General features: G+C 39.9%; 1 protein-coding gene across 1 annotated transcript in view; it reads left to right on the top strand.

Moving 5' to 3' along the window:
* PRKAR2B (protein kinase cAMP-dependent type II regulatory subunit beta) overlaps window positions 1-23457 on the top strand; it is a 91950-nt gene that overhangs the window by 38331 nt on the left and 30162 nt on the right. The window contains exon 3 of the mRNA XM_041774100.1: window positions 20454-20506. Within this exon, the coding sequence (XP_041630034.1) occupies window positions 20454-20506 (53 nt within the window). The remainder of the gene's footprint in view (window positions 1-20453; window positions 20507-23457) is intronic.

The following is a 23457-nucleotide window of genomic DNA, read 5'->3' as shown; positions in this document are numbered from 1 at the left end:
CATCCTGAATTTTGAAATTGTATTAAATATTTTGTACACTAAATTCCAACAAAGTAGAAAAAAAGCAATTGTTTAATTTCTAGTGCTGGCATTGAATACTCTTCCAGGTGAAACATGTAACTTATTGTTTAATAACATCCCAGGTATTCCTATATTTTAATCAGTTCATTGTCCAAATTTTCTGTGCCCAGGTTTACAAAATGGATTGCATTCTAACGGTTTTAGCAGTCAACTTGAATGATTTAGATTGTTTCTTTTTTCTCTTTTTCTTTTCTTTTCTTTTCTTTTCTTTTCTTTTCTTTTCTTTTCTTTTCTTTTCTTTCTTCGTATCAGAGAAAGGTTTACTAGAAAATTCTCATCCCAGGGTGCCTGGGCGGCTCACTCAGTTGAGTGTCCAACTCTTGGTTTCAGCTCAGGTTATGATCTCAGGGGCCTGAGATTGAGCCTTATGTGTGGATCCATGCTCAGTAGGGTGCCTGCTTGAGATTCTCTCCCCCTTTCCCTCCCCCACTCACACAATTACTCTCTCCTTAAAATAGATAAATCTTGAAAGAAAGAAAGAAATCTTAGAAAGAAAGAAATCTTGAAAGAAAGAAAGAAAGAAAGAAAGAAAGAAAGAAAAAGAAAGAAAAGGAAGGAAAGAAAAGGAAGGAAGGAAAGAAAAGAAAGGAAGGAAAGAAAAAAAGGAAAGGAAGGAAAGCAAGCGAGTGAACTGTCATCCTGCAGTGGCAACCGGTGTGGCATGTGCTGTGGTACTACCTACCACTTATTAAAACAATCCAGAGGAAATATACTTTTTTCTGAAGCGATCCTTGTGCAAAACATAACATAAGCAGTTTCTGGTCTGTCCTGTGCTCTGCCTCTGGCCCTTGACCTGCTTATTCAAATTAATTCCGAACTAAAACTAAGTATTATCCCCTTCCCTTTTCAAGGGGAAATCTGAAAATACTAGGTTGCCACCCAAATTAATGGATAAGTACCTAGAAATAATGTATGCTGTGATACTATTTGTTTTGATATGAAATTAACTACATTTTAGAAGTGATCTGCTTGCACTTTAGTCATGGTTTTTATTTCATTTTGTTTCTTCCTGGCGAAGGGGGTGGGGGGGACCTTTACTATTGGGAAAAGTCACTTAATTTTTACCGTAATGACTGCCATCTGTGTATTTTTCAGGGGACTGCAAATCTAACAGAAGCTGAATGATGCAAGTTTCCCGAAGGAAGATGTTAAGAATTGAATAAGTCATGTTTGCTTTGTGTGCAGAATTGTATTATTAAATACTATACTTATTTGCGATTATGGATTCTATAAACAGCAAAAAAAAAAAAAGATGTAGTTATATCTGTTTGTATACACTGAAAACCAATGAGACCAGCACATAAAGCAGTTATCTGAGAATGTAATTTGTGAGATGTGATGATTTGGAAGGGAGAGTGTAGGCATGGGTGGAGAGCCAGGGCGAGAGGTGCTGGTTTGCTTATTCTCTCCATTTTAACTGGAAATCAATTCCAGCTCTCCTGTATCTATAGCAACAATAAGTCAGGATTGATTGATTTTCTCGTCTTTCTTTCTTTCTTTTTTTCTTTCTTTCTTTCTTTCTTTCACCTTTTTAATGATGAGGTTATGTCTCCCAGTATATATTAAGTTCAACTGGTAAAATTTTTCTAAAATGGTCTCCTTGTGAATCAATATCCATGTTTCTTATAGCTGTGATCAGTGTATACATATACCTTTTATATCATTTAAAGGTTTTTAAAAATTTATTTTAGAGAGAGATCACACATGTGTTGTGCACTCAATACACATGAGTGGGGGAGGGACAGAAGAAGAGGTTAAGGAAATCCTCAAGCCGACTCCTCGCTGAGTATGGAACCCACGGCAGTGGCTCAGTCCGAGAATCCTGAGGTCATGACCTGAGCCAAAATCAACTGACTGAAGCCATCCACACGCCCTTCATTTAAAGATTAAAAAATAATTTTAAAAAAATATTTATTTATTCACGAGAGAGACACAGAGAGAGAGAGAGAGGCAGAGACATAGGCAGAGGGAGAAGCAGGCTCCTCGTGGGGAGCCCAGTGTGCAGCCCAATCCCAGGACCCCAAGGGTCATGCTCTGAGCCAAAGGCAGACGCTCAACCACTGAGCCACCCAAGCACCCCTAAAGATTTTTTATTTTTTTTATTTTTATTTTTATTTATTTATTTATTTTATTTATGATAGTCACACAGAGAGAGAGAGAGAGAGGGGCAGAGACACAGGCAGAGGGAGAAGCAGGCTCCATGCACCGGGAGCCTGACATGGGATTCAATCCCAGGTCTCTAGGATTGTGCCCTGGGCCAAAGGCAGGCGCCAAACCGCTGCGCCACCCAGGGATCCCTAAAGATTTTTTAAATGGTAAAATGGGCACATGCTCATGGGGAAAGTCAAGTAGTATAAAAGGGTATAAAATGAAAACTAAAATTACTTGTTTCTCATGCTGTTCCCACACCCAGCCCTGGAGATCACCACCGTTAACAGTTTCTTGAGTACTCTACTGGACATTTCTATGCCTCTGCATATTTAGTTGGAATTAAAATGATACCGAACTTTCCACGTTGTCCTTTTCATCTGACAGTATATCCTGGACAGCTATTCATGTCCTCACATCTAGAAGTGCCTCATTCTTATTTTAATGCCTGAATTGTATTCCATTATATGGGATGTATTAAAATTTATAGGTGTTTAAATTTCAGGGACGCATGGTTTTGCATAATCGTACCAGTAAACCTATAGGATGTATTTCTAAAAGAGGGATTGCTTAGTAAATGGTACGAGCATTTATACAGGTATTGTCAAACTGCCCCCTAAATTGGATATTAATTTATATTCTCCTTTAATGTTTAACATAGTGTGAAACAGTATTATAGAATTTTTAAATGTTAATCATTTTAATAGGTCAATTATGTTTTCAGTTGGCATTTTAAAAAATTTATGAGTGAGGCTTAGCATTTTTTCATTACTGTTGACCATTTGTTTTTTTTAGCCAAGTGCCTGTTCAGTTTTTTTTACCCGTACTGATTTGATAAGTGTTTGAGCTTGGAGGTCAGACGGCTTTGTGTTCAGATTTGGTCTTTGCCACTCACTAGTTATTTAACCTTGAGAGGGTTATTTCATCTCTTTGAACTTCACTCATAGGGTATTGTTTAGTGATTAACGATATAGTGCAAAATGCTTAACATTTCCTATAGTAAGAATATATGTTTGCTAGCAGCATTACTAATACTACTGAGATCTTTTAAAAATTAAAAGTAGTATTTGTCAAATGCCTTCATAGCATTCATATGATCTTTTGATTCTTCTAACATAATGATATGGTGTTGTGTTGATAGATTTTCTAATATTGAACTATTCTTTTATTCTTAGGATGAACTCTGCTTGGTTATAACATTAATTGCTAATCTTGTGCTTGAAATGTAATTAAGACATACCAACTATTGGACAGCCCTGGTGGCTCAGCGGTTTGGTTTAGCGCTGCCTTCAGTTGGGGGTGTGATCCTGGAGACTCGGGATTGAGTCCCCCATCAGGCTCCCTGCATGGAGCCTGCTTCTCCTTCTGCCTGTGTGTCTGCCTCTCTCTCTCTCATTCTCTGTCTCTTTCTCTCTCTCTTTCTCTCTGTCATGAATAAATAAAATCTTTAAAAAACAAGACAAACCAGCTATTATTTTAATATAAATCAAAACACATTTTATAACACAGAATCAAGCTCTGAATTTTAGGTCTATTTCAGAGAGCATTTTTGAATGTGTTTTCCTGATTTAGGTGAATAATTAGGGATCAGAGCTAGGAATGACCTATTTAGGGACTGTTGGTTGAAACACCTGCTTATCCCAAGAGGCGTTTATCATGATTTGGATGTACTTTCCAGGTCTTGCCTGAAGTGTCACCTCCTGGGAGAGGCATGCTCCCCCCCCCCCCCCCCGCCCCAAAAGGTGTCACATGTCTACTCCTGGAAGAACCAAATCACCTGATAGATTCCCCGACAGATTGACATGCCATTAGTTGAGCATTAGCTCCTGAAAGAATCTGCTGAGAAGCAGGCAGCCAGAGGGAAGCTTGCTAGATTCAGACTTTGTACTCCAGATGGGCTAAGGGACCTTGGAGCAGTTATTTAACTTCTTTGGGCCTCAGTTTCCTCGTCTAAAAAATGGGGATGATAACAGTACCTTACGCAAAAAGTTGATGGGAGGATTACCTGACATATTTTAAATCAGAGAATGTTGAGGTAGTTGGCAGCCACAGTTTAGTTGGTGGGAAGATTTGTGAGAAGGCTAGTACAAAATAGGGTTACAGACCTAGGAAGAACAGGGTAGGGTGGTGGGGCTTTGAGGGGAGCTTTTGGTGGGGATTTGTGTAGAGGCCTGGAGTTTATTCTCCTTCACAGACAAGTTTAAATGTTTATTCTATTTCATCCTGATGCTTTTTGATAGCTTAAACCAAAGATACCAATCTGTTTTTCAAGGTTTACTTCTCATATAATGCCTAGACACGTGGCATTTATTTAGTTAATCACAGCAATTCTACAAAGTAGGTCTTAATAGCCACATTTTCAAGATGGGAAAAACTGCATTTAATAATGCCTGGTAATGTACAAGGGTCAGGCAGTTAATAAGTGGCAGGAAAAAAAAACAGAGCTGAAATGTGCTTAGGTCTGTCTGAATCTTGTGCTCTTTCTCTACACTGTAAATCAGTTACTTCTGTATAGTCACAGATAATAATTTATATTCCTGCCTTAACAGATGAATTAATCTCCCTAACCAGCTGGTAGAGGCAAGGAGCCTGATTAGTGCTTCTATTGTCATAAACACCAGGCACAGCTTTACAAATGAAGAGTCAATAAATTGGAATGGTTTTCTGTTAGTTTTCCTAAAGCTAGAGGCATGTTGTGTATGGTAAAACAAAAGTTTAATACTTAATAAATGAGTTGTTTGCAGGGTGCATGTGTCATTTTCATAAAAACACTAAAACTGTTTTAAAAAAAAAATACCAACCGGTGGTTCTGAAATCCATGGAACATAAAAATAAAAATAAAAATAAATTGAAGACCTAAAGCTGACTTTGTTCTGCTACAACAGCAAAATTTGGTGGAATAGAATAATTTCAGTTTTGCAGAGGACCTTTATCATTTTTATTCTCTGGTTAATATCCTAGATGAGCAAGCATGGATACTCCCGTCAGAGCCACACGTGGGCCTTGACTTTGGTGTCACCTACTTTTGTTGTTAGAATTTTGTTGAGTTTGAACTTGTTATCTTGTAAGTACCACTTTTTTCTTTCTTTTTTTTTTTTAAAGATTTTATTTCTTTGGCAGAGAGAACAGAAGCAGGGGGAGTAGCAAAGGGAGGGAGAAGCAGGCTCCACACTGAGCAGGGAGCCCAATACAGGGCTCGATCCCAGGACCCCAGGATCATGACCTGAGCCAAAGGCAGACATTTAACCAACTGGGCCACCCAGGTGCCCCAAATACCACTTTCTAATCAATGACTGCTCTGTGGTTTTTATTCTTAGTTACTTTTGGCAGTTGGTTGGACCTTTTGTTATTTTGTTTTCCTTGTCCAGATCTTTTTAAACCAAGGTTCTCCTTCATTTCTTGGTTGTCAGTAACTGAAACGTACATTGAAATTAAACAAGCAAAAATGGGAAGTTTATTGAAATGGTGGGTGTGGGGTGCTCCGAAAGTCATCAAGCCTCCGGGAGGGCAGGCCTGAAGCTGGGCCTCGGGAGGAACTAGAATCTGGGTTTTGAATACTGTTAAGAATCTCTCTGTCTCTGTCCTCTGATCCTCTTTTGCTGTAGGCTGCTCTCTCCATGAGGTTGGGGATAGGACACCACAGCTCTACACACTTTACGGCAGGGCCACCAGAAAGAGACTGACCTGGTATTCTCTGTGATTCAGGCCCCCCAGGCCAGGGAAGGGTTCTGATTAAACTAGTCCACCCGTCTTGGCTTGATCTGGACGCGCTCATTTGTCCCTCTGGGGACCACAGAGGGCTTTGAAACCCTGACCTCATCTGAGACTAATTTCAGCCAACCCATTTTGGATTATTAGAATCTTGTCTGCCAGATGATTATTAGGTTGGGCTGGCCACCCTGAGGAAGCCCTCTATATTCCTTTGTCCAGGGCAGCTTCTCCGCTGGCCCACTGAACTTCCTCTCCAGCCTCAGGTGACATCTGCAGTGGATTCCCTACATTTACAAATCAGAGAAAGTTGATGCACCCTCTGTCATTCTGTGAGGGGAGTTCAAGTCACTTGGTTCACCACCTGCTTACAAGGTGGCAGGTGACCCATGCGGATGTGTCTTTTTTCTGTTGAGAAACATCACCGTTTTATGAGCACATAATACTTTACACACAGAATGACAGTAAATAACAATTTAGACAAATGTCATTTCTTTTTAAAAGAATGGAACTATTATCTCACATTATCAGTTCATCTAGCTACAAAGGAATAAAGCCCCAAAGAAGAAATAATACTTTACATTTATACCACAAATTTTTCAAAGAGATGGAGTGGGAGGCTAAAGGTCACTGTAATTTTCTTCTTACAGGCTGTGTTTTTTGATGTTCTTTTCTTCACAACAGTAGAACAGCCAACCACCTGGTTCCCTCCTATTATGCAAAATTACTGCATTTTAAAATCAGATTGGGTTTTTCCCCCTAGACTTGCAAGGGTTTGTAATTTGGAGGGGTCGTCTCTTTTTTGTGCATAAATGTTTTTGAAATGTTTACGCTCTGGTAACTATAGAAGAGATTGACTTCATATCTGGTTGGTTGTGCTGTCGCTTCGCTTAAATTAAGCATTTTTTGTTCACTATTTGCAAGACAGTGTTCTGCACACACTGTGAGATTGTTAGAGGTAAGACTTAGCTTTGTGTCCAAGCCTCCTGGAGGAGCTGACCGTGTACCGATGAACTTGGACCCATCGATGTGGGGGTTGGGAGCCAGCAGTTAAGAAAGAATTCTTGAGACCTTTTCCACACAAACAGGTGCTTTTTTATATCACAGAGAAAGGGCCCATGGGCAGAAAGAGCTGCCTTTCGCTGTATGAAGCTGGTGGTTGTATGCTTGGTGCCCAAGAGGGAGGAGACACACAGGGAGTATTAGATCATAAACGTTTCTTTGAATTTCTGCCCGTAAAACTACTTTGGCAAGATTTCTCTGGTGCTTATCATTCAGCTCGATATTAACTATCAGTGAGATGTACAGGCAGTCATGAGACCTTTTAAGAATGAAGCAGCCAGTACGTATTTGATCCTTATCGGAACAATACAGGCTCTAGGTTAGCCTTCTGGGCTAAAGGTGCACGTTTTTCTGCTTTTGCCCTTCATCACTGTGAGCCATTTGAAGGACAGCACAGCAGATTTGGGTCATGATGAATTCCACTATGCACATCTATACACATTCTGCAGGCAGTGTGAACTCAAAGGAGCAGCTAGACATTCCACTCTGAGTTTATGCCCTCAGTGGGTGAGGAGGAGATGCGAATTTCCTCCTCCTCCTTGCTTGCTTAGTTCCTACATGCCTCTTGGAGTATGAGCCTTTTCAGGGTTTAAAGGTATTCATTTTCATACAATGTAGCTTCTAAATGTAAGCCGGCAATAACTTCTAGCCCTCAGCATAAGAAAAAAAGAGCAAATAAGGTGCATTCTGTTTTCCTAAATAGAAGGGAGCATTTAGTCCTGACTCGCGTGCTTAGGGAAAATGACAGGGAAGAGAGGATGTTTGTGTAGAGTTTTGAGGGAAGAGTAGGCTTTTGATAAGTGGGAGTGGAAGAAATAAATTTCTAGTTCAGCAAACCATGTGAAATGATATTAGGTTGAAGTAATAGTGAATATTCTAATAAGATTAGCAATGTATGGGTTTTGGTAAGAGTTTGGGCTTTATTCTGTATGTTGTGGGAAGCATTATACGTTTTTGGGCCAGAGATACATCATGCCCAGGAGTGGTCAGGTTAGGATCCTGAAGCCTCAGAATGGGTCTGTATTATCCTCCCCACCTCTTTCACCTTGATCATTATGCAGCAACAAACTGAGAAGAGGTGGTCTCTTCCTGGGAATAGCCACAGGTAATCACCAGACTGCCTTTCCAAGGTGCATGAACTAGGAGGAACAGCCCATTGTGCTGTTATTGACATATGCATCGTATATGTTATAATCCCAGCAGTGCAGTGTTATAATTACTACTTTATGAAATCTTGTCTTTTAAAGTAAAAAGAGGAAAAACCAGCAAAGTATGTTTATATGGTCTTTCCTATTTACTCACATGTTTTCCTTTTCCAGTGCTTTTTATATCTTCCTGCCAATTTGAGTTAGCATCTGATGTCATGTTCTTTTAGCCTAAAGGCTTCCTTTAGTATTTCATGTAGGGCACATCTGCTAGCAACAAATTTTCTCAGTCTTTGATTAACTGAGAATGCATTCATGTTACCTTCATTTTTCAAGGATACTTTTGCTGGGTATAGAATTCTTTGTGAAACCGTTTCTTTCAGCAATTTGAATATGGTATCAGTGCCTTCTGATCTTTACGGGTTCTTTTTCTTTTTAAGATTTTATTTATTTATTCAACCAAGGGAGAGACAAGCAGGGGGAGCAGGAGAGGGAGATGCAGGCTCCCTGCTGCACAGGTAGCCCAACACAGGGCTCTATCCCAGGACCATGACTTGAGCTGAAGGCAGGTGCCCAACCAACTGATCCGCCCAGGTGCCCCAATCTTTATTGTTTCTGATGAGAAGTTAACTATTATTTTATTGTTCCCTTGTATATGATATTTTTTTTGCAGTTTTAAAGATTTTCTTTATTTTTTATTTTTAAACAATTTATGAAAATGTGTTTAGGTATGAGTTTTTATGTGTGTGTTTATGCTTGGCTAAGTTTCATTGAGATTCTTGAACCATTAAGTTAATGTTTTTCATAAAATTTGGGAATTTGGGGGCTATTGTTTCTATTTTTTTCTCCCCCTTTCTTATTTTTTGGAACTGCAGGTTAATGTGCTAGATGTCTCACGGATCTCTGAGACTCTCTTCACTTTTATTTGTTCACTTTTTGGTCTGTTCTACAGATTGAGTAGTTTCTCTTGCTCTGTCTTCAAGTTCCTTGATTCTTTCTCTTGCCAAGTCAAACTTGGTGAGCTGATCTAGTGAATTTTCTATCTCAGTAGGCTTTTCATCTCTAGAATTTCTTTTCTTTTCTTTCCTTTTTTTGTAATTTTTACCTCTTTATTTGAGGTAAAGGTATTTGTTGAGTCATTGTTATCACACTTTAATTCTTGAAACCTGATTTCTTTTAGTTCTTTGAACAGTCACTGCTTTGAAGTCTTTGCTATTTATTGACTGCTGTTTTCCTGAATATGGGTCACACTTTCCTGTCTTTTTGCTGGTCTTTCCCATTCTTAAAAGTTTGCTGAGAGCTGGCATTTTAGATTATATTTTACAGCAATTCCAAATTCTGATTTCTTCTGTCTCAGGGTTATTGCTATTTTTTGCTCAGTGACTTTCCTAGGGTAAATATATAGACTCTGTCTCCTCTGAGTATGGGGCTGCTAATGTCCCTGCTTTTTTTTTTAATTAAAAAAAAAAAAAAAAAACATTAGCCCTGGCTTTCTAGGTTTAGCTCCTGTGTGTACATCACTTAGTTATCTCTCCATGATTAGTTAAAGGTTATACTCAAATGCCTTGAGCTGATGGATCTGTGCTTGAATTGGGAAGCATGTTCAAATTTCAGATAGTTTTAAGAAGTGCCCTGACTTTTAACTACCATTTTGCTCTTCTCCACATATGCTACAGGTTTAAGGACAGCCAGGGATATGTGAGTGGCCTGGGTCCTGTCTAGTTTCTCCTGCATGCCCACAGAGCCTTCCATTCAGCCATGGACACTTGAAGAGCTTATGAAGCTTCTCCTTGCTGTCTCATTTTTGGGGGTTTAATTTCTAGTTAGTCTTTTGATCTGTTGCTTGCTGCAGCCAGAACCATGACCTAAGGTAGGCAAGGTTCTAGTCCTCCTGTTTGTCTACCTACAAGACCACCATTACCAACCTTGCTGCTGGGCATTGGTTCTTTTGTGCTCTACAGTCAATCAGGTTAGCCTCCTGCAGCAGCAAAACTGGTAGAGTTGCCTTGGTGACTGAGCTGGAGATGGGGGATCTGGGATAGCAGCTCCAAGCAAGAATGCTGTGGACTCCCTGTAAAAGAATGGAAATTATATATAGCTGTCTGTCCCTAGTTCCTGGCACAGAGCTCCTCAATGTCCCTCGTAATTTCCTGAGTGGTAAGAGCATTTGGAGCATGTTTTGTGCTAATATTTGGTCTTTAATTCTGGCTCCTGACACAGAATTCCTAAATCCTTTGGAATTCCCTGGGTGATAGGAGTGTCTTTTGTTCTGGTGAGGTGACTCTTGGTGGGCTTCTAGATGCCTTAAAGATGGGGGCTAGTCCCCAGAATGACCAAGTCATGATTAAAAGCTTAGAACTTTTGGCTCTATCCTCCATCTTCTGGAAAGAGGAGAGGGGCTGGAGATTGAGTTATGATCAGTCATGCCTATTTGATGAAGGCCCCATAAAGATCCCCAAAGTACAGGGTTTGGAGTACACCTCTACATGTTGGAAGGGTGGCACACTCTGACTATAAGGACAGAAGCTCCTGTGCTCAGGGCCCTTCCAGACCTATCCCTATGTTAGCTCTTCACCTGGCTGTTAAACTGTATCCTTTATTATATTCCTTATTATTTAGTAAATTGGTAAACATGTTGTTCTGAGTTCTATGATGAAATTTGAGGAGGTTGTGATAACCTGCAATCTGTAGGCAAGTCAAACAAGCTGTAGATAACCTTTGTACATACTGCTTACAATTGGCATCTGCAGTGGGGGGTCAGTCATAGGGGACTGAACCTTTACCTTGTGTGATCTGATGCTAATTCCAGGCAGTTGGTGTCAGCACTGAATTGAATTGTAGGACACCCAGCTGGTGTTGGAGAATTAGTCATGTGGAAATAAACCCATACTTTGGGTGTCAGATGTGTTTTGAGTGTGGTCATAGAGTAAGTAAATGAAAGGCACGCCAGTGTTTTCTCCTGTGTGCTCCCCCTGTTGTAACTTGAGGTCCAGTAGTTTTATACGAATAAATGCTTCTACATTTGTTATATGCCTTTAATCTGCAGAGACCTGAAATGGTTTTGTTTTTTATTGGTGGAAATTTTGTCTTGTTTTATCATTGCTCTTGGGGTGAGGATTTGCATACTCTTCACTCTCTTGTACTCCACCTCTGAGGGTGTTTTTTTAAGTATTCAAGGTGTAGAGGAAGCCATGTTATTGTAAGTTTGAGGTGGACATTAAGCTGGTGTTTTGGTTTCCACAGGTTTTAAATATAGGAAAATAGCCAATGATGGACAAATTCTCATTTGTTTGAAGCTCTCTATTGCTGCTCATTTTTGTGTCTCAGTGACAGTGTTCCACTGGTGCCCTGCACGTGATGGTTTATTTGTGAGGTGTGAATTGTTCTTGATTTACAGTCACTTAAAGAGGAGTGGTATACAGATGAGGGAAAATCGTTTTTAGAAACAAAAACAGAGAAATGAATTGTTAAGTTACGAAGTTTTACTCTAAATTTCTGTCTTTTTAAAAAAAATTAGTCATTTTTTATTTGGGAGGAAGAAGAGTGTGCACTCGCTGGGGAGGGAGGCAAAGGGAGAGGGAGAGAGATTTTTTTTTTTTTTAAGATTTTATTTATTTATTCATGAGAATCAGAGAGAGAGAGAGAGAGAGAGAGGCAGAGACACAGGCAGAGGGAGAAGCAGGCTCCATGCAGGGAACCTGATGTGGGATTCGATCCCTGGTCTCCAGGATCACACCCCGGGCTGAAGGCAGTGCTAAACCGCTGAGCCATCCAGGCTGCCTGGGAGAGAGAATCTTAAGCAGACTCTGCTGAGTGCCTAATATAGGGCTCGATCTCACGACCCTGAGATCATGACCAGAGCCAAAATCAAGAGTCAGACATTTAACCAACTGAGTCCCTAAATATCTCTCTTGTTAAAGGGGAACAAAAACAGTTGGGTTGTAATAAATCAGGGCAGTTGAATAAAATGTGTGGTATAGCTAAAATGCTTTTGTGACAGACGGGCTGTTTAATAGTGGAAATAACAGGAAAACATTTATAGCCATTTTTTAGGTAATTATATGTTGGGGATGATTCAAGAACCCGCCTGAACTAAGGTTTATATTGCTTTTTTGTAGCTGAAATGTAAGCAATAATGGTAGATCATTAAAACTTTTAATATTTTGATGCAGGAAATAGTAAAATATTAAGTGAAATGGTCAATGACTAAATAATATTTGGAAGGCAGTTTTAAGGAAATTGTAATGATTGTGTGTAGAGTTTGAGTCTTAGTCTATAGATTTTTAAGGTAAGAATGTTTTTTTCTTAAGTAATTTATATGTTTGATTTCAGTACTCTCCGTTTCCCTTTTAAACTCCTCATGGAGAAGACAAGAGAGGAATCCTTGAGCTTAGGGCAATCAGGTGGTTTCATTGGTTATTAAGACTCTTCACAATACTCTGGTTTTCTCTCTTAGCATCCGATGAGATACATGTCCCTGTGTCCTTGAAGTTAGGAATGGCTGTGTCACTTGTTCTGTGAACTGTGATTATATATTCCTTCTTGGCAAGAAGGGATGAGTATCACTTGTAGGCAGAAGCTTTACAAGTGTAGGGAAGGAAAAATTCTCCTGTACCTTCTTTGGGTCTCTGGCTGGGCCTAAGAAACTGACAGAAGAGTAACAAGAGAGGGACGCCTGGGTGGCTCAGTCACCTGAGTGTATACCTTCAGCTCAGGTCATGATCTCAGGGTCCTGGGATCAAGGCTGACATTGGGCTTCCTGCTCAGGGGGGAGCCTGCTTTTCCGTCTCCCTCTGCTGCTCCTCCTGTATGTGCTCTGTGTCAAATAAATAAATAAATAAAATCTTAAAAAAAAAAAAAGGAATACTGAGAAATTACACACATTTTATTGAACTTTTACATGTTTATGGGGTCCTTCACAAGTAAATGACCCAAACAAGTGACTAGAGCAGGAAACTTTCATATCTTTTGGGCAACAATAAATCTATGAAGGATTGACAAGACAAAGGGGTTTGGGCTCCTGGTAGTAAATGGTTAAGGATTGTTTATATAGACTTCTCACCCTGACTTCCATGTGTTTGGTGATAAGGATGTCCTCCTCCCCCCTGGTACAGGGAAGGTACTTTTCACATGGGAGATTTCAGGGCCAAAGGGCAAGGTGGGAGAAGTCAGAGTGACCTTTCTGCTTCTGCTGTTTTGTCAAACATCTTCAGTTTAATATAGTCAAAATGAGGTGCCCTGTTTTGGGGTGCTATATCTAGAACCTGTCAGGGGCCAGCAAGCAATTTGCCATTGCCTTGGGGACTGGTGAGATTTCCAAGTGGTGGTGGGGCTGTCAGCCTGCAGGCTTCATGAAGATGACATGGAGCAAAGTACCCACTGTCCTGAGATGGACCTATCCTGTGAGCAAGAAATCAACTTCTGCTTTAAGTCACTCTGATTTGGGGATGCTTGTTATGTGGTGTAAGCCCGCTGTCCTAACAGATGCAGTTTTCCTAGGTCTAAGATGAAAAGAAAACCCTACTTTTCTCACCACTAAAATGAATGTTCCTTTCCCAGCCATTTTTGTTACCATTTACTGTGTGCCAGTCGCAGATCTAAGGGCTAGAAATACAGCACCGAACACATACATAGTCTCTTCTTTTCTCAGACTTGGTTGCCTTGCCCATTAACTGCCGGGGGGCTTCTTTCTCTGCGAAGCCTTCTCTGTCCTCTGAGCAGCTGCCCACTACTTTCTCCTCTGTGCTTCTCCAGCATTCTTTCACTCTGTAGCTTCTCCCGAATTCTACAGACTATTTTTTTTAATGATAAATAAGAATTCTGATGGATCCTTTCACTTGAATGTGATTTGAGATCAAAGTGTGAACTTCTATGTTGTGGATGCATCCACATGCCTTTGCTCTGGGAGTTCAAAGTTAGGATCCACACTGATGTGTCAGAGCAGGTGTGCACCACACTTTCAGGGCAGAAACATGGATGAGGTAGGGGAGGGGAGAGTCTCCTGACTGTCACTGTACCTCTTCCCTTTACTTCGCTGGGACTAGCACATCTTATCGTGGTGCTTCTCAGCCTTATTTTTATCATTGGCTCTCCCCCAAGTCTTTTTTAAAACAAGATTTTATTTATTTATTCATGAGAGACACAGAGAGGGAGGCAGAGACACAGGCAGAGGGAGAAGCAGGCTCCAGAGCCTGGTGCAGGACTTGATCCTAGGACCCTGGGATCATGACCAGAGCCGAAGGCAGACACTCAACCACTGAGCCACTCCTGTGCCCCTCCCCCAAGTCTTTGTAGGTAGGCTCTTTCCTTTCATCCCTTCCACTTACCCCCACAATGAGATTTTAATACCACAGGTATACTGTCTGTGTATTGTATTTATGTGCTTTACCCACAAAAAAATTTAAAAAGTAATTTTTTTGCCTCCTCCCCCAGTTAATCTTAAGCAAGATTAAGAGAATGCATGGCTTAAACTAGTATTTGTAAAGGTAATTTTTTTTTCCTTTTGTAGGAGGGCATTTCCACTTCAAAAGCTAAGTTTAACCATCCTGATGCAGAACTCTGTTGTCTCATGCACCTGTGCTTTTATCATGGCTTTCTTTTGAGCTGATTATCATTTAAATAAGTATGCTAAAATCTTAATGGATTGAGAACATTGGAAAAGTAAATTTTATGTATTTTCCAGAAGGCAGTTTTCTTCCTATGCTAAAAGCCTATAAACCACGCGGTTTTTCTGTACAGGCCACATTGGCTTTTTGCTCCTTCAACAAATATTTATTGAGGGTGTACTGTGCACAAGGCTGTGTGCCAGTTGCTGAGGCCCAGTGGAATAGCTCATGGAGTTCAAGCTGGTTCCTTTATCCTTTGTTAGGCTGAAAGCTAGCACGGGTTATATAAACTTGCCCAATGCAGAGCTGTGTATACTCATTTTTATGCATTACCAACAAGTATAGTGGCCCTGGGAGTTGCCGTCACCCCTGTCTGGTACAGTAAGAAGGGTGCTTCCTGGGCCCCTGACACAGATCTCCTGGAAACCCTTAGCATCTCCTAAATGAGAATAATTTCTTTGGTGCCTCGTGACTCTTGGTGGAGGGGCTTCTAGATAGCTTCAGAATGAGGGCTGCTTGCCAGAAAGACCAAACTTTGGATAGAAGCTTGCATTTTTCAGCGCCACCCCACCCCCCAGCCTAGAGCCCCCACCAACCTCCTGGGAGGGGGTTAATCACCATTGGCTAATGTTTTAATCAGTTGTGACTGTGTAATGTAACCCTAGATGACAAGAGCTAAGAGAGCTTCCAGAGGCACCTGGATGGCTTGGTTAAGCATCTGCCTTTGGCTCAGGTCATGAACCCATGAACCCTGGGATTGAGCCCTGTATTGGGCTCCCTGCACATTGGGGAGTCTGCTTCTCCCTCTACCCTTCCCCCTGCTTGTGCTCTCTCTCTTGCTCACTCTCTGTCTCTCAAATAAATAAATAAAATCTTTAAAAAAGAGAGAGAGAGCTTCCAGATTGGTAAAAACATTGGAGGGGAAGGTACTGGGAGGGTGGGATACCCAGAGAGGACTTGGAGGCTCTGTGCCTGTCCCCTATACCTTGTTCTGTGTCTCTCTTCCATTGGCTTTTCCTGAGTTTTTTCCTTTCTAGTGAACTGGTAAGACTAAGGAAGGTACTTTCTTGAGTTCTATGAGTCATTCTAGTGAATTACAGAACCAGAGGGAAGGGGTCGTGAGAACCCTAAGTTTATAGCTAGTTGTTCAGATGTGTGGGTGTCCTGGGAACTGAGGTTAGCATCTCAAGTGGAGGCCAATCTTGCAAGACCCAGCCCTTTGACTTACGGGATCTGACACTAAATTCAGGTAGGTAGTGTTAATTAAATTGAATTGTGAGATGACCCATTTGGTGTCAGTCAGAGGGCTACTGTTGGACAACATGTAATTGCTGTCATGATGGGGAAAGCAAATTCCTTATCTCTGTCTATCACTGCAATTGACCCTTGAGCAACATGGTTTAAACTGTGCGGGTCCACTTAATACATGGATTTGTTTTTGGTAGGACACAGTACGGTGCTGTAAATGTGATTTCTCTAAAGATTTTAATAACATTTTCTTTTCTCTAGCCTTTTCTATTATAAAAATACGATATAGAACACTCATAACATACAAAATGTGTTAATCAACTGTTCATGTTATCAGTATTCTGATCAACAGGAGGCTCTTTGTAGTTCTCAGAGGGTCAAAAGTCATATGTGGATTTTCAGTTGCATAGGGGGTCGGCACCCTTAACTCCTACATGGTACAAGGGTCAACTGTGTGCAGCTCTGTGTGTGTGTGTGTGTGTGTGTGTGTGTGTGTGTGTGTGTTGCATGAAAAGATTGAGGGCCAAGCCTTAGAAGATGCAGAGTCAATATGGTTCTCACTTCCTGTTCTGTCCTGCAAACTGTGACAGGCATCTGGCTACACAGTGCATGCATTTCACAGTCTAGCGTGGGAATTGACTTAAGTTCTTGGACTATTCTAGATAACTGATGTATTGTCCAAATCTATATATACAAACATAACAGGAAAACCTCAATGTAGGGTCCACTGGAAGAATAAGGCTCTGTCCCTCACTACTGTGTAATTGCCAAAGAAGGGAGTATACAATTTCAGGCTCAATTTCACATTGCCCAGGAGGGATAGGGTAAATACATTTTAGAAAGAATACAAAGCAGCTTGTATAATCTAGAGGCTTTGGTGTGAGGGTCCTTCCAGACATAGAACTTTTCATCCATTCCTTCCTTGTATTGATATTTATTGAACTTCCAGGCTCTGTGCCAGGCACCTTGGCGAACAAGATAAAGGGTTCTCATTTCACTCTGTTCCTTTTTCTTGGACAAATGGTGTTAAGTCATTTTAGCAAAGGACAGCTTTTAATTCATTCATTCAACTTGTGTTGGAGAGTGTATAATGCAGGTAGACTCTCAGGAGATATTTAAACAAGACAATCATCTATGCCCTCAAGGACCTTGCAGGCCTGTCTGTTCATTAATCAGTCATTCAAAAAAAAAAAAAAGTGTGCATTGAGCCAGGTCAGTGCTAGGGAAATAGAAGGAGGACCAGGAGCACATAGTCCCTGATGGGCTGTAAGTCCCAGCCTGGAGAGGGGAACAGATAGTAACAACTTTCGTAGAGTACAGTGTGGTAAGAGATGACAGTGAGCTCTGCCCATGGTATTGGAACAGGGCAAAGGGAGTATAGATGTGGGTTTTCCTCAATTTGCTCTGAGGAGGTAAGGCTGTTGTCTTGACTTTTTAGCTGGGGCTGGAGAGAAGGGATGGATGGCTTGGAAAGGAGGAAATGGTGGGAGCTCCAACCCCAGAAAACAGTGGAAGTAAAGATAAGGGGTTGGAAGGCACATGACCGGGTACAAGACTGCAGGTGTTCTATTTGCTCTGGCTGTAGGAGGTGGTTGGTAGATGAACTGGAACATGGTGAAACATTGCACATAAACGCCAGCAACTGAATCCTGGTACTACTGCAAATAGTTCAATGAAATGGGCAGCCGAGAAACAAAGGAGTGAGAAAGCAGATACCACAAATCAGAAAGGGTGTTAAATAATACTGGGACAATTGAGAGTTATTTAGAAACACAATAGGTTCTTACTCCTCCTGATTTTTAGTCAGAATATAGGGGCTTGGAACTTAGGAATTAGAGCGTTAAGATTTCCCTCTGTGAATTAAAATGTAAGATCAACAACTGAAGTGTCTTACCTGCTGTACCACCTCATTGAATATATGGGTCCCATTACCAGGGCTGACTGCCCGGGCCCCCTATTTACAAAGTCTCAGAGTTTGGTCTGATAGTCTCTTGTTGCTCTCTTGAAATTCTGAATTTTTGAGACTGAGGCTGTGTCTTCATTTTGTACTGAGCCCTACTAATCAGGTAGCAGTCCTGCCTATGAGATTGGTCATCTACGGAAGCACAGTTTCAGAGCCAAGCTTTAGAAGTAAATGTCCTCATGCTTTTTTGGAAAGTGGGAGCCAACACTATTAAAGTGTCTGGGCCCCATGATAAGGGCCATCTGTACGGTCTATGCGGAAAACTCAAGCTGTCCCAGACGAATGCCACTAAACATTCATTTTATTAGACAAATTCTCTTCCTCCTAGCTCTTTCTCACCAAGCAGCCTTTTAATTGTGATTTGGCTTCTTCCATGGTCTTCCTGTGGGGAGAGAGCTGGTCATGCTGATTTCCATACTTGATTCAGAGAATTAGTTAGTTGGCATTCTGGTGATAGGCATCAGTGAGGTTCTTTAACAGGAGCCTGCCCCTGAGAGACCAGTCCCCTTCTGTTGGGTTTCTGAGACAGAAGGCTGAAGTCCAGGCATGATGCCGGTGAATTCACCAGAGTCCAGCGCAGAACAGTAGTTAAGAGCCAAGGCTCTGGGGTCAGCCAGACAATGTTGGGATCTCGTATTGGTCCTGTTGTACTAGAATGTGTGATCTGGGCCAAGATACACGTAAACCGCTCTGCCCTGGTCTTTCACCTGTCAGGTGATAGAAAACTGATCTATTTTAGAGTTGTTGCGAGATTGAATGAGAAAATATACAGTAGGTCAGAGTTTTTCAACCCTAGCACTGTTGACATCTGAGCCAGGGGATTGTAGGTTGAGGGGAAGGGGAGCTGCTCTGTGCATTGTGGGAAGTTTATTAGTATCTTTGGTCTCCCTCAAGAGCCAGTGACTCCCCCCTTAGCCCCCACAGTTGTGACAATAAAGATGTCTCCAGACATTGCCAGATGTCATCCTAGGGGGCAAAATTGGCCCTGGTTAAGAATCACTCACTCACTGGCCAAGGTGTATATAGAGCAATGCTGGGAGGACAGAAAGCTAATGTCAGGTTTTATAATAATGCAGTAATAGTACTAATGATGATAATACTCTTGATGCCATCCTGAGGCCCCTGGAAAGACATTTGTCATCTTTTCACCGATCCTCTGTTCTTTAAATTTCTATGTTAAAATTAAATGTCTATGGCAGAGTAAAGTCCGTATGAATTAAAGGGTAAATGTAAAAAAATAAAATCTACTTTTAAAAAACCAAAAGAGAAATAATCTTTAGATTTGCAAATGAAGAAGGCGTTTCCTAGGAACCCACGGTGTTTTTGTGATGTCTAATGCTGAGTTTAAATCATATTGGGGAATTTTCTTCCTTGATCTCATGGCATAAAAAGCAAGCATGCATAGCTATCTGTGACAACTTTATAATTACCATGAAAAAGCAAACTGGGTAAAATGATTCTGAGAAAGATAACAAAGTGGTGTTAAGCAACTAGCGTAAATCAAAAGGAAAACCAAGTGCATACAGAGATTGCTCATAAGGACAAAAGGCAGCAATAGAGTCAACTTACAAACATTTGAACATAGTTCAAATTCAAAGTAATTTAAAGATTTAAATGATTTTTTCATCTAAAGTGGCAAAGATTTTAAGCAGTAACATCCATTTCTGTTATATAATTTAGAGGAGTCTTCTTACGCATTCTTTGTAGGACAGTGGATGCATACGGTCCCTCTAGAAGGAAGCTTGGTAATCTGTATGCCTGAAAAATTGTCATACCTGTTAGCTCCTAAAAATAACAATTGGGAATAATTCCTATACCATTATCTGAAATGTAGGCAAATATTTATGCATGAAGATGTTTATTGCAAGCTTGTTTTAAGAGAAGCCAGCTAAGTGTCTAACCTTAGGAGAGTGGTTAATTATAGCTTATGGTAAACAATTGGCTGTCCTTAAAACAAATTTTGCAAAATATTTCTAATGGTATGTGAAATTCTTACGGTGTTAAATGAAAAAAGCAAGTTTTAACATTGCATATGCAGTATGAACTCAATTCAGAATAAAGACTAGAAAGGAATATGAACACATTAATCGTATTTGCTCTTGGAAGATTGGGTTATGGATAATTTATGAGAGGTGCTTGTAACTGTATAATTAAGTTGATCATTTCATAGCAGACTTAGCTTTTTTTAGTGTGTGTTCTTTAAGTAATTTTTAGATCTTACACGTTTCTGTAGCTTAGAAATGAAAGTAGAAGAGGCGAAGCTATGTGTCTCTGAATAACAGAAAGCATTTGCCATCGTCCTAAAGCACAGCTTTATATTTTAATAAATAAATTCATTATATAAGGAATCAATTTTTGAGTATAAACTGCTTGCTCTGGATGAAATAAACTAATGTTGTTTTATACCATGATTCTTTTTTTGTTCATTAATTTTTTTAGGGTATATTTATTGTATGTTTCCTGATGGAAGAATGTCCATTTTTATTTTTATAGTATGTGCAGAAGCTTATAATCCTGATGAAGAAGAAGATGATGCAGAGTCCAGGGTATGTAATTTACTTAAGAAATTAATTTTAAATTATACTCCAGTATTAGATCAGGAATATAATAATAGAAAAGAGGCTCACAGGCATATAGATTGACAGGAGGCATAATGGAATTATTTTGACTGTTCCTTTTCCTAGTCTTCTCTCTGATACTTCTACTTTAAGCTCAATAGAATTACTTTCCTCCAAAGAGAAAGAGTCTTATTGTTTGGATAAAAAGAAAGATGAAAATAAAAACTCACTGCAGTTGTGGTTTTCTTTCTTTTGCAGAAATACAGCCTGGTGATGGAAATTTTTTTAGTTCTCTTTCTCATAGCATTAGTGTGATTTTTCTGACAGTATTTCTAGTAAAGAAAAATACTGGGGAAAACATTCTGTTTCTACTAATTTATAACAACAGAAGCTTATTCTGAAACAAAAAAGAAATCACAGTAAAATTATATCTAAAGCGTCACTATAAAAGTTCTTACTCTTTAAAATCTGTGAGTGTGTTTGCTCAGAAACTGATTGCTTGAAGGTCGTAATGTTTTTGTAACAATTTGTCCAGTTTTGTTTGAAGCAGTTTTTTTAGCTATGTCCTTCCTTCACCTATTATTTATTTAGTTAAAAGTAAACTAAATAGGAGATTACTGTGCCTGGAAATGGAAAGGAATAATTTACCTTTTTTTTTTTTTCTTTTTCTTTTTTTTTTTTTTTTTGAGTACTTATTTGGCAAAAGCTCTTCTTTTCTGTTTGTCCTCAAAAGATAAACAAAAATTTATTTCTGTAGCTCTGACAAATACTTAAATGAGGTTGAGTTTTAATACGGAAAAGCAAATACTTTGTCCCTAAGTTATTACATCATTAAGTTCCCTGAAATATATGTAAAATCCACTGGTAGAAAGATCAAGAATCTTATCTCGAAGGTCTTGAGGGAAATCCCACTTCATTCCCATATACCCATGGGGATGCCGAGTGAGGGAGGAGCTCACTGTTTGCTACCAGAACATAAATTAATTTGATAATGTCTATAAATTCTAGCCTGAAATTATGTTTCTTTAGGATTACAGTGCCGGTGCCGTTACTAACGTGTAACATGCTATTAGTACTTCATGTAGTCAGGAAAACTAGACCTTCCCCATCATGTACTTGATTTATGTATCCACCAGAAACAGTAATGGATGACTTTGAAGAGCACACACGTCTTCATATTTGTGTATTAAAGGTAAAGGATAAAACTTAGTAATTGAGATGTTTGACGAGCTGGTTTAATTAGTAATCCAAATTGAAGGACGTTTCAGAAGTACAGTTTAAAGACAATACACAGCATCTCACAGACTGTCAGCTACCATTTGACCCATGTGATGGGTTAAGTGATTCCCCGGGTCACTCCAGTTCATTCCTGGAGGCAGTACCAGTTACGATAGAGTCATTTGGCTATGTCACAGAACCCAATCACATTGAGATAAAAATTCAAAAATGAAAATACTGAAGAAAACTGTTGGATGTAAGCTTGTAAATCTTACAGAATCCCAGAAAGTATTGGGGGAAAAAAAAAAAAAACCTGAGAAAAGGGACTTGGCTACCAGTTGCTCTTATTGCTGTGACTGTCAGCCTAAAGTTTCAGTTTCCCTGGGAGAGTTTCTCATGGACCCAGCTTTGACTTAGGGGGCCAGGAACAAGAAGTGCAGCCTTGGCTACCGGACACCACTTTTAAATGAAGACAGTTCCTAGAGAAGAAAGAATCTTTGTGGGTTGGGCGTTCACTGCCAGAGTTGTCCCCTGTAACACCCTCCATGTTACTTTTAGTCGTTTTTTTTTTTTGTAATTAATTTATTATAATTATAAAGTGCTTCAGGCTTTCCATTAGTTTGTTCTCTAAGCATGTTACTAAAAACAGCACTATTTTTGGGGTCTTAGATACTAAAAGGTAAATGACATCAGAGCCCTGGGAAATGATTACTACAGATTTCAGAATTAATTGGCCCTAAGCAGATATTGGAAAATGTCTATAAGGAAAACGTATATTTTGATAAAGAACCATTTGAACATTTTGTATTTCACAGACTGTGTATCAAATCCTTAAATCTCAGGTTTGTATAAATATTTATTCTTTGATAGAATTCAAAAAAATTTTAAATACTTAAGATGGAATTTGGAAAAAATCACAAATTAGATTTTATCTTTAATAAGTGAAAATATAGGGGCACCTGGCTGTGTGTCAGTTGATGGAGCATGCACTTCTCAAACTCAAGGTTGTGAGTTTGAACCCCCTATAGGGTGTAGAGGTTACTTAAAAAAAATCTTAATGAAAATATGAGTTATATAGATATCTAACACATAGCCCTGGTAGAGAAGAAATGGTTAATTTTAAGAATGGGTCATTTCTTTGTTGTGTTACTCCTCAACATTTTGGGGGAGTGCCTTCTGCATATCTGGCTGGGTGCTAGGGTATTTGGTGGTGAGCACCGTGGATAAGTCCCAGCCATCTTGGGGCTTAGAGGCTAATAGCAGAATTAGACAACAAGCCAGTAAAGTAATGAACAGTTATAAAATACGAAGTGCTAAAATGATGTTGAAAGAGTCTAGTAATTAAAATAAAACCAAACCCCACATGGACAGGGTCCCTAATTAGATGGAGTGGTTGCAGCAGTTGGCAGTTCTGAGTGCAGGCAGGTGTGGCTGTGGGCTGGGTGGTTGAGGTGAGGGTGGAGAAGGAGGGACAAGGATTTAAAGCTCAGTAAATGTGACGGAATCCATCCAGCTGTTCTCATTTAACTTTTTTAAACGTTCCCTTTAGTTCTGTGTAGATAATGGACTGGACAAAAAGGAAACTATCTTGTACAGATACCTCCTGCTTAGCAAAACAGATTGGCAGTGTTTTGTTTTGTTTTTTTAGATTTTATTTATTTATTCATGAGAGACACAGAGAGAAAGCGAGAGAGAGAGAGAGAGAGAAAGAGAGAGAGAGA

The sequence above is a fragment of the Vulpes lagopus genome, chromosome 11 (assembly GCF_018345385.1).
Source record: "Vulpes lagopus strain Blue_001 chromosome 11, ASM1834538v1, whole genome shotgun sequence".
Lineage (NCBI taxonomy): Eukaryota > Metazoa > Chordata > Mammalia > Carnivora > Canidae > Vulpes > Vulpes lagopus.
The sequence above is the reverse complement of the archived record's forward strand: the minus strand, read 5'-3'. Positions and strand labels throughout refer to the sequence as shown.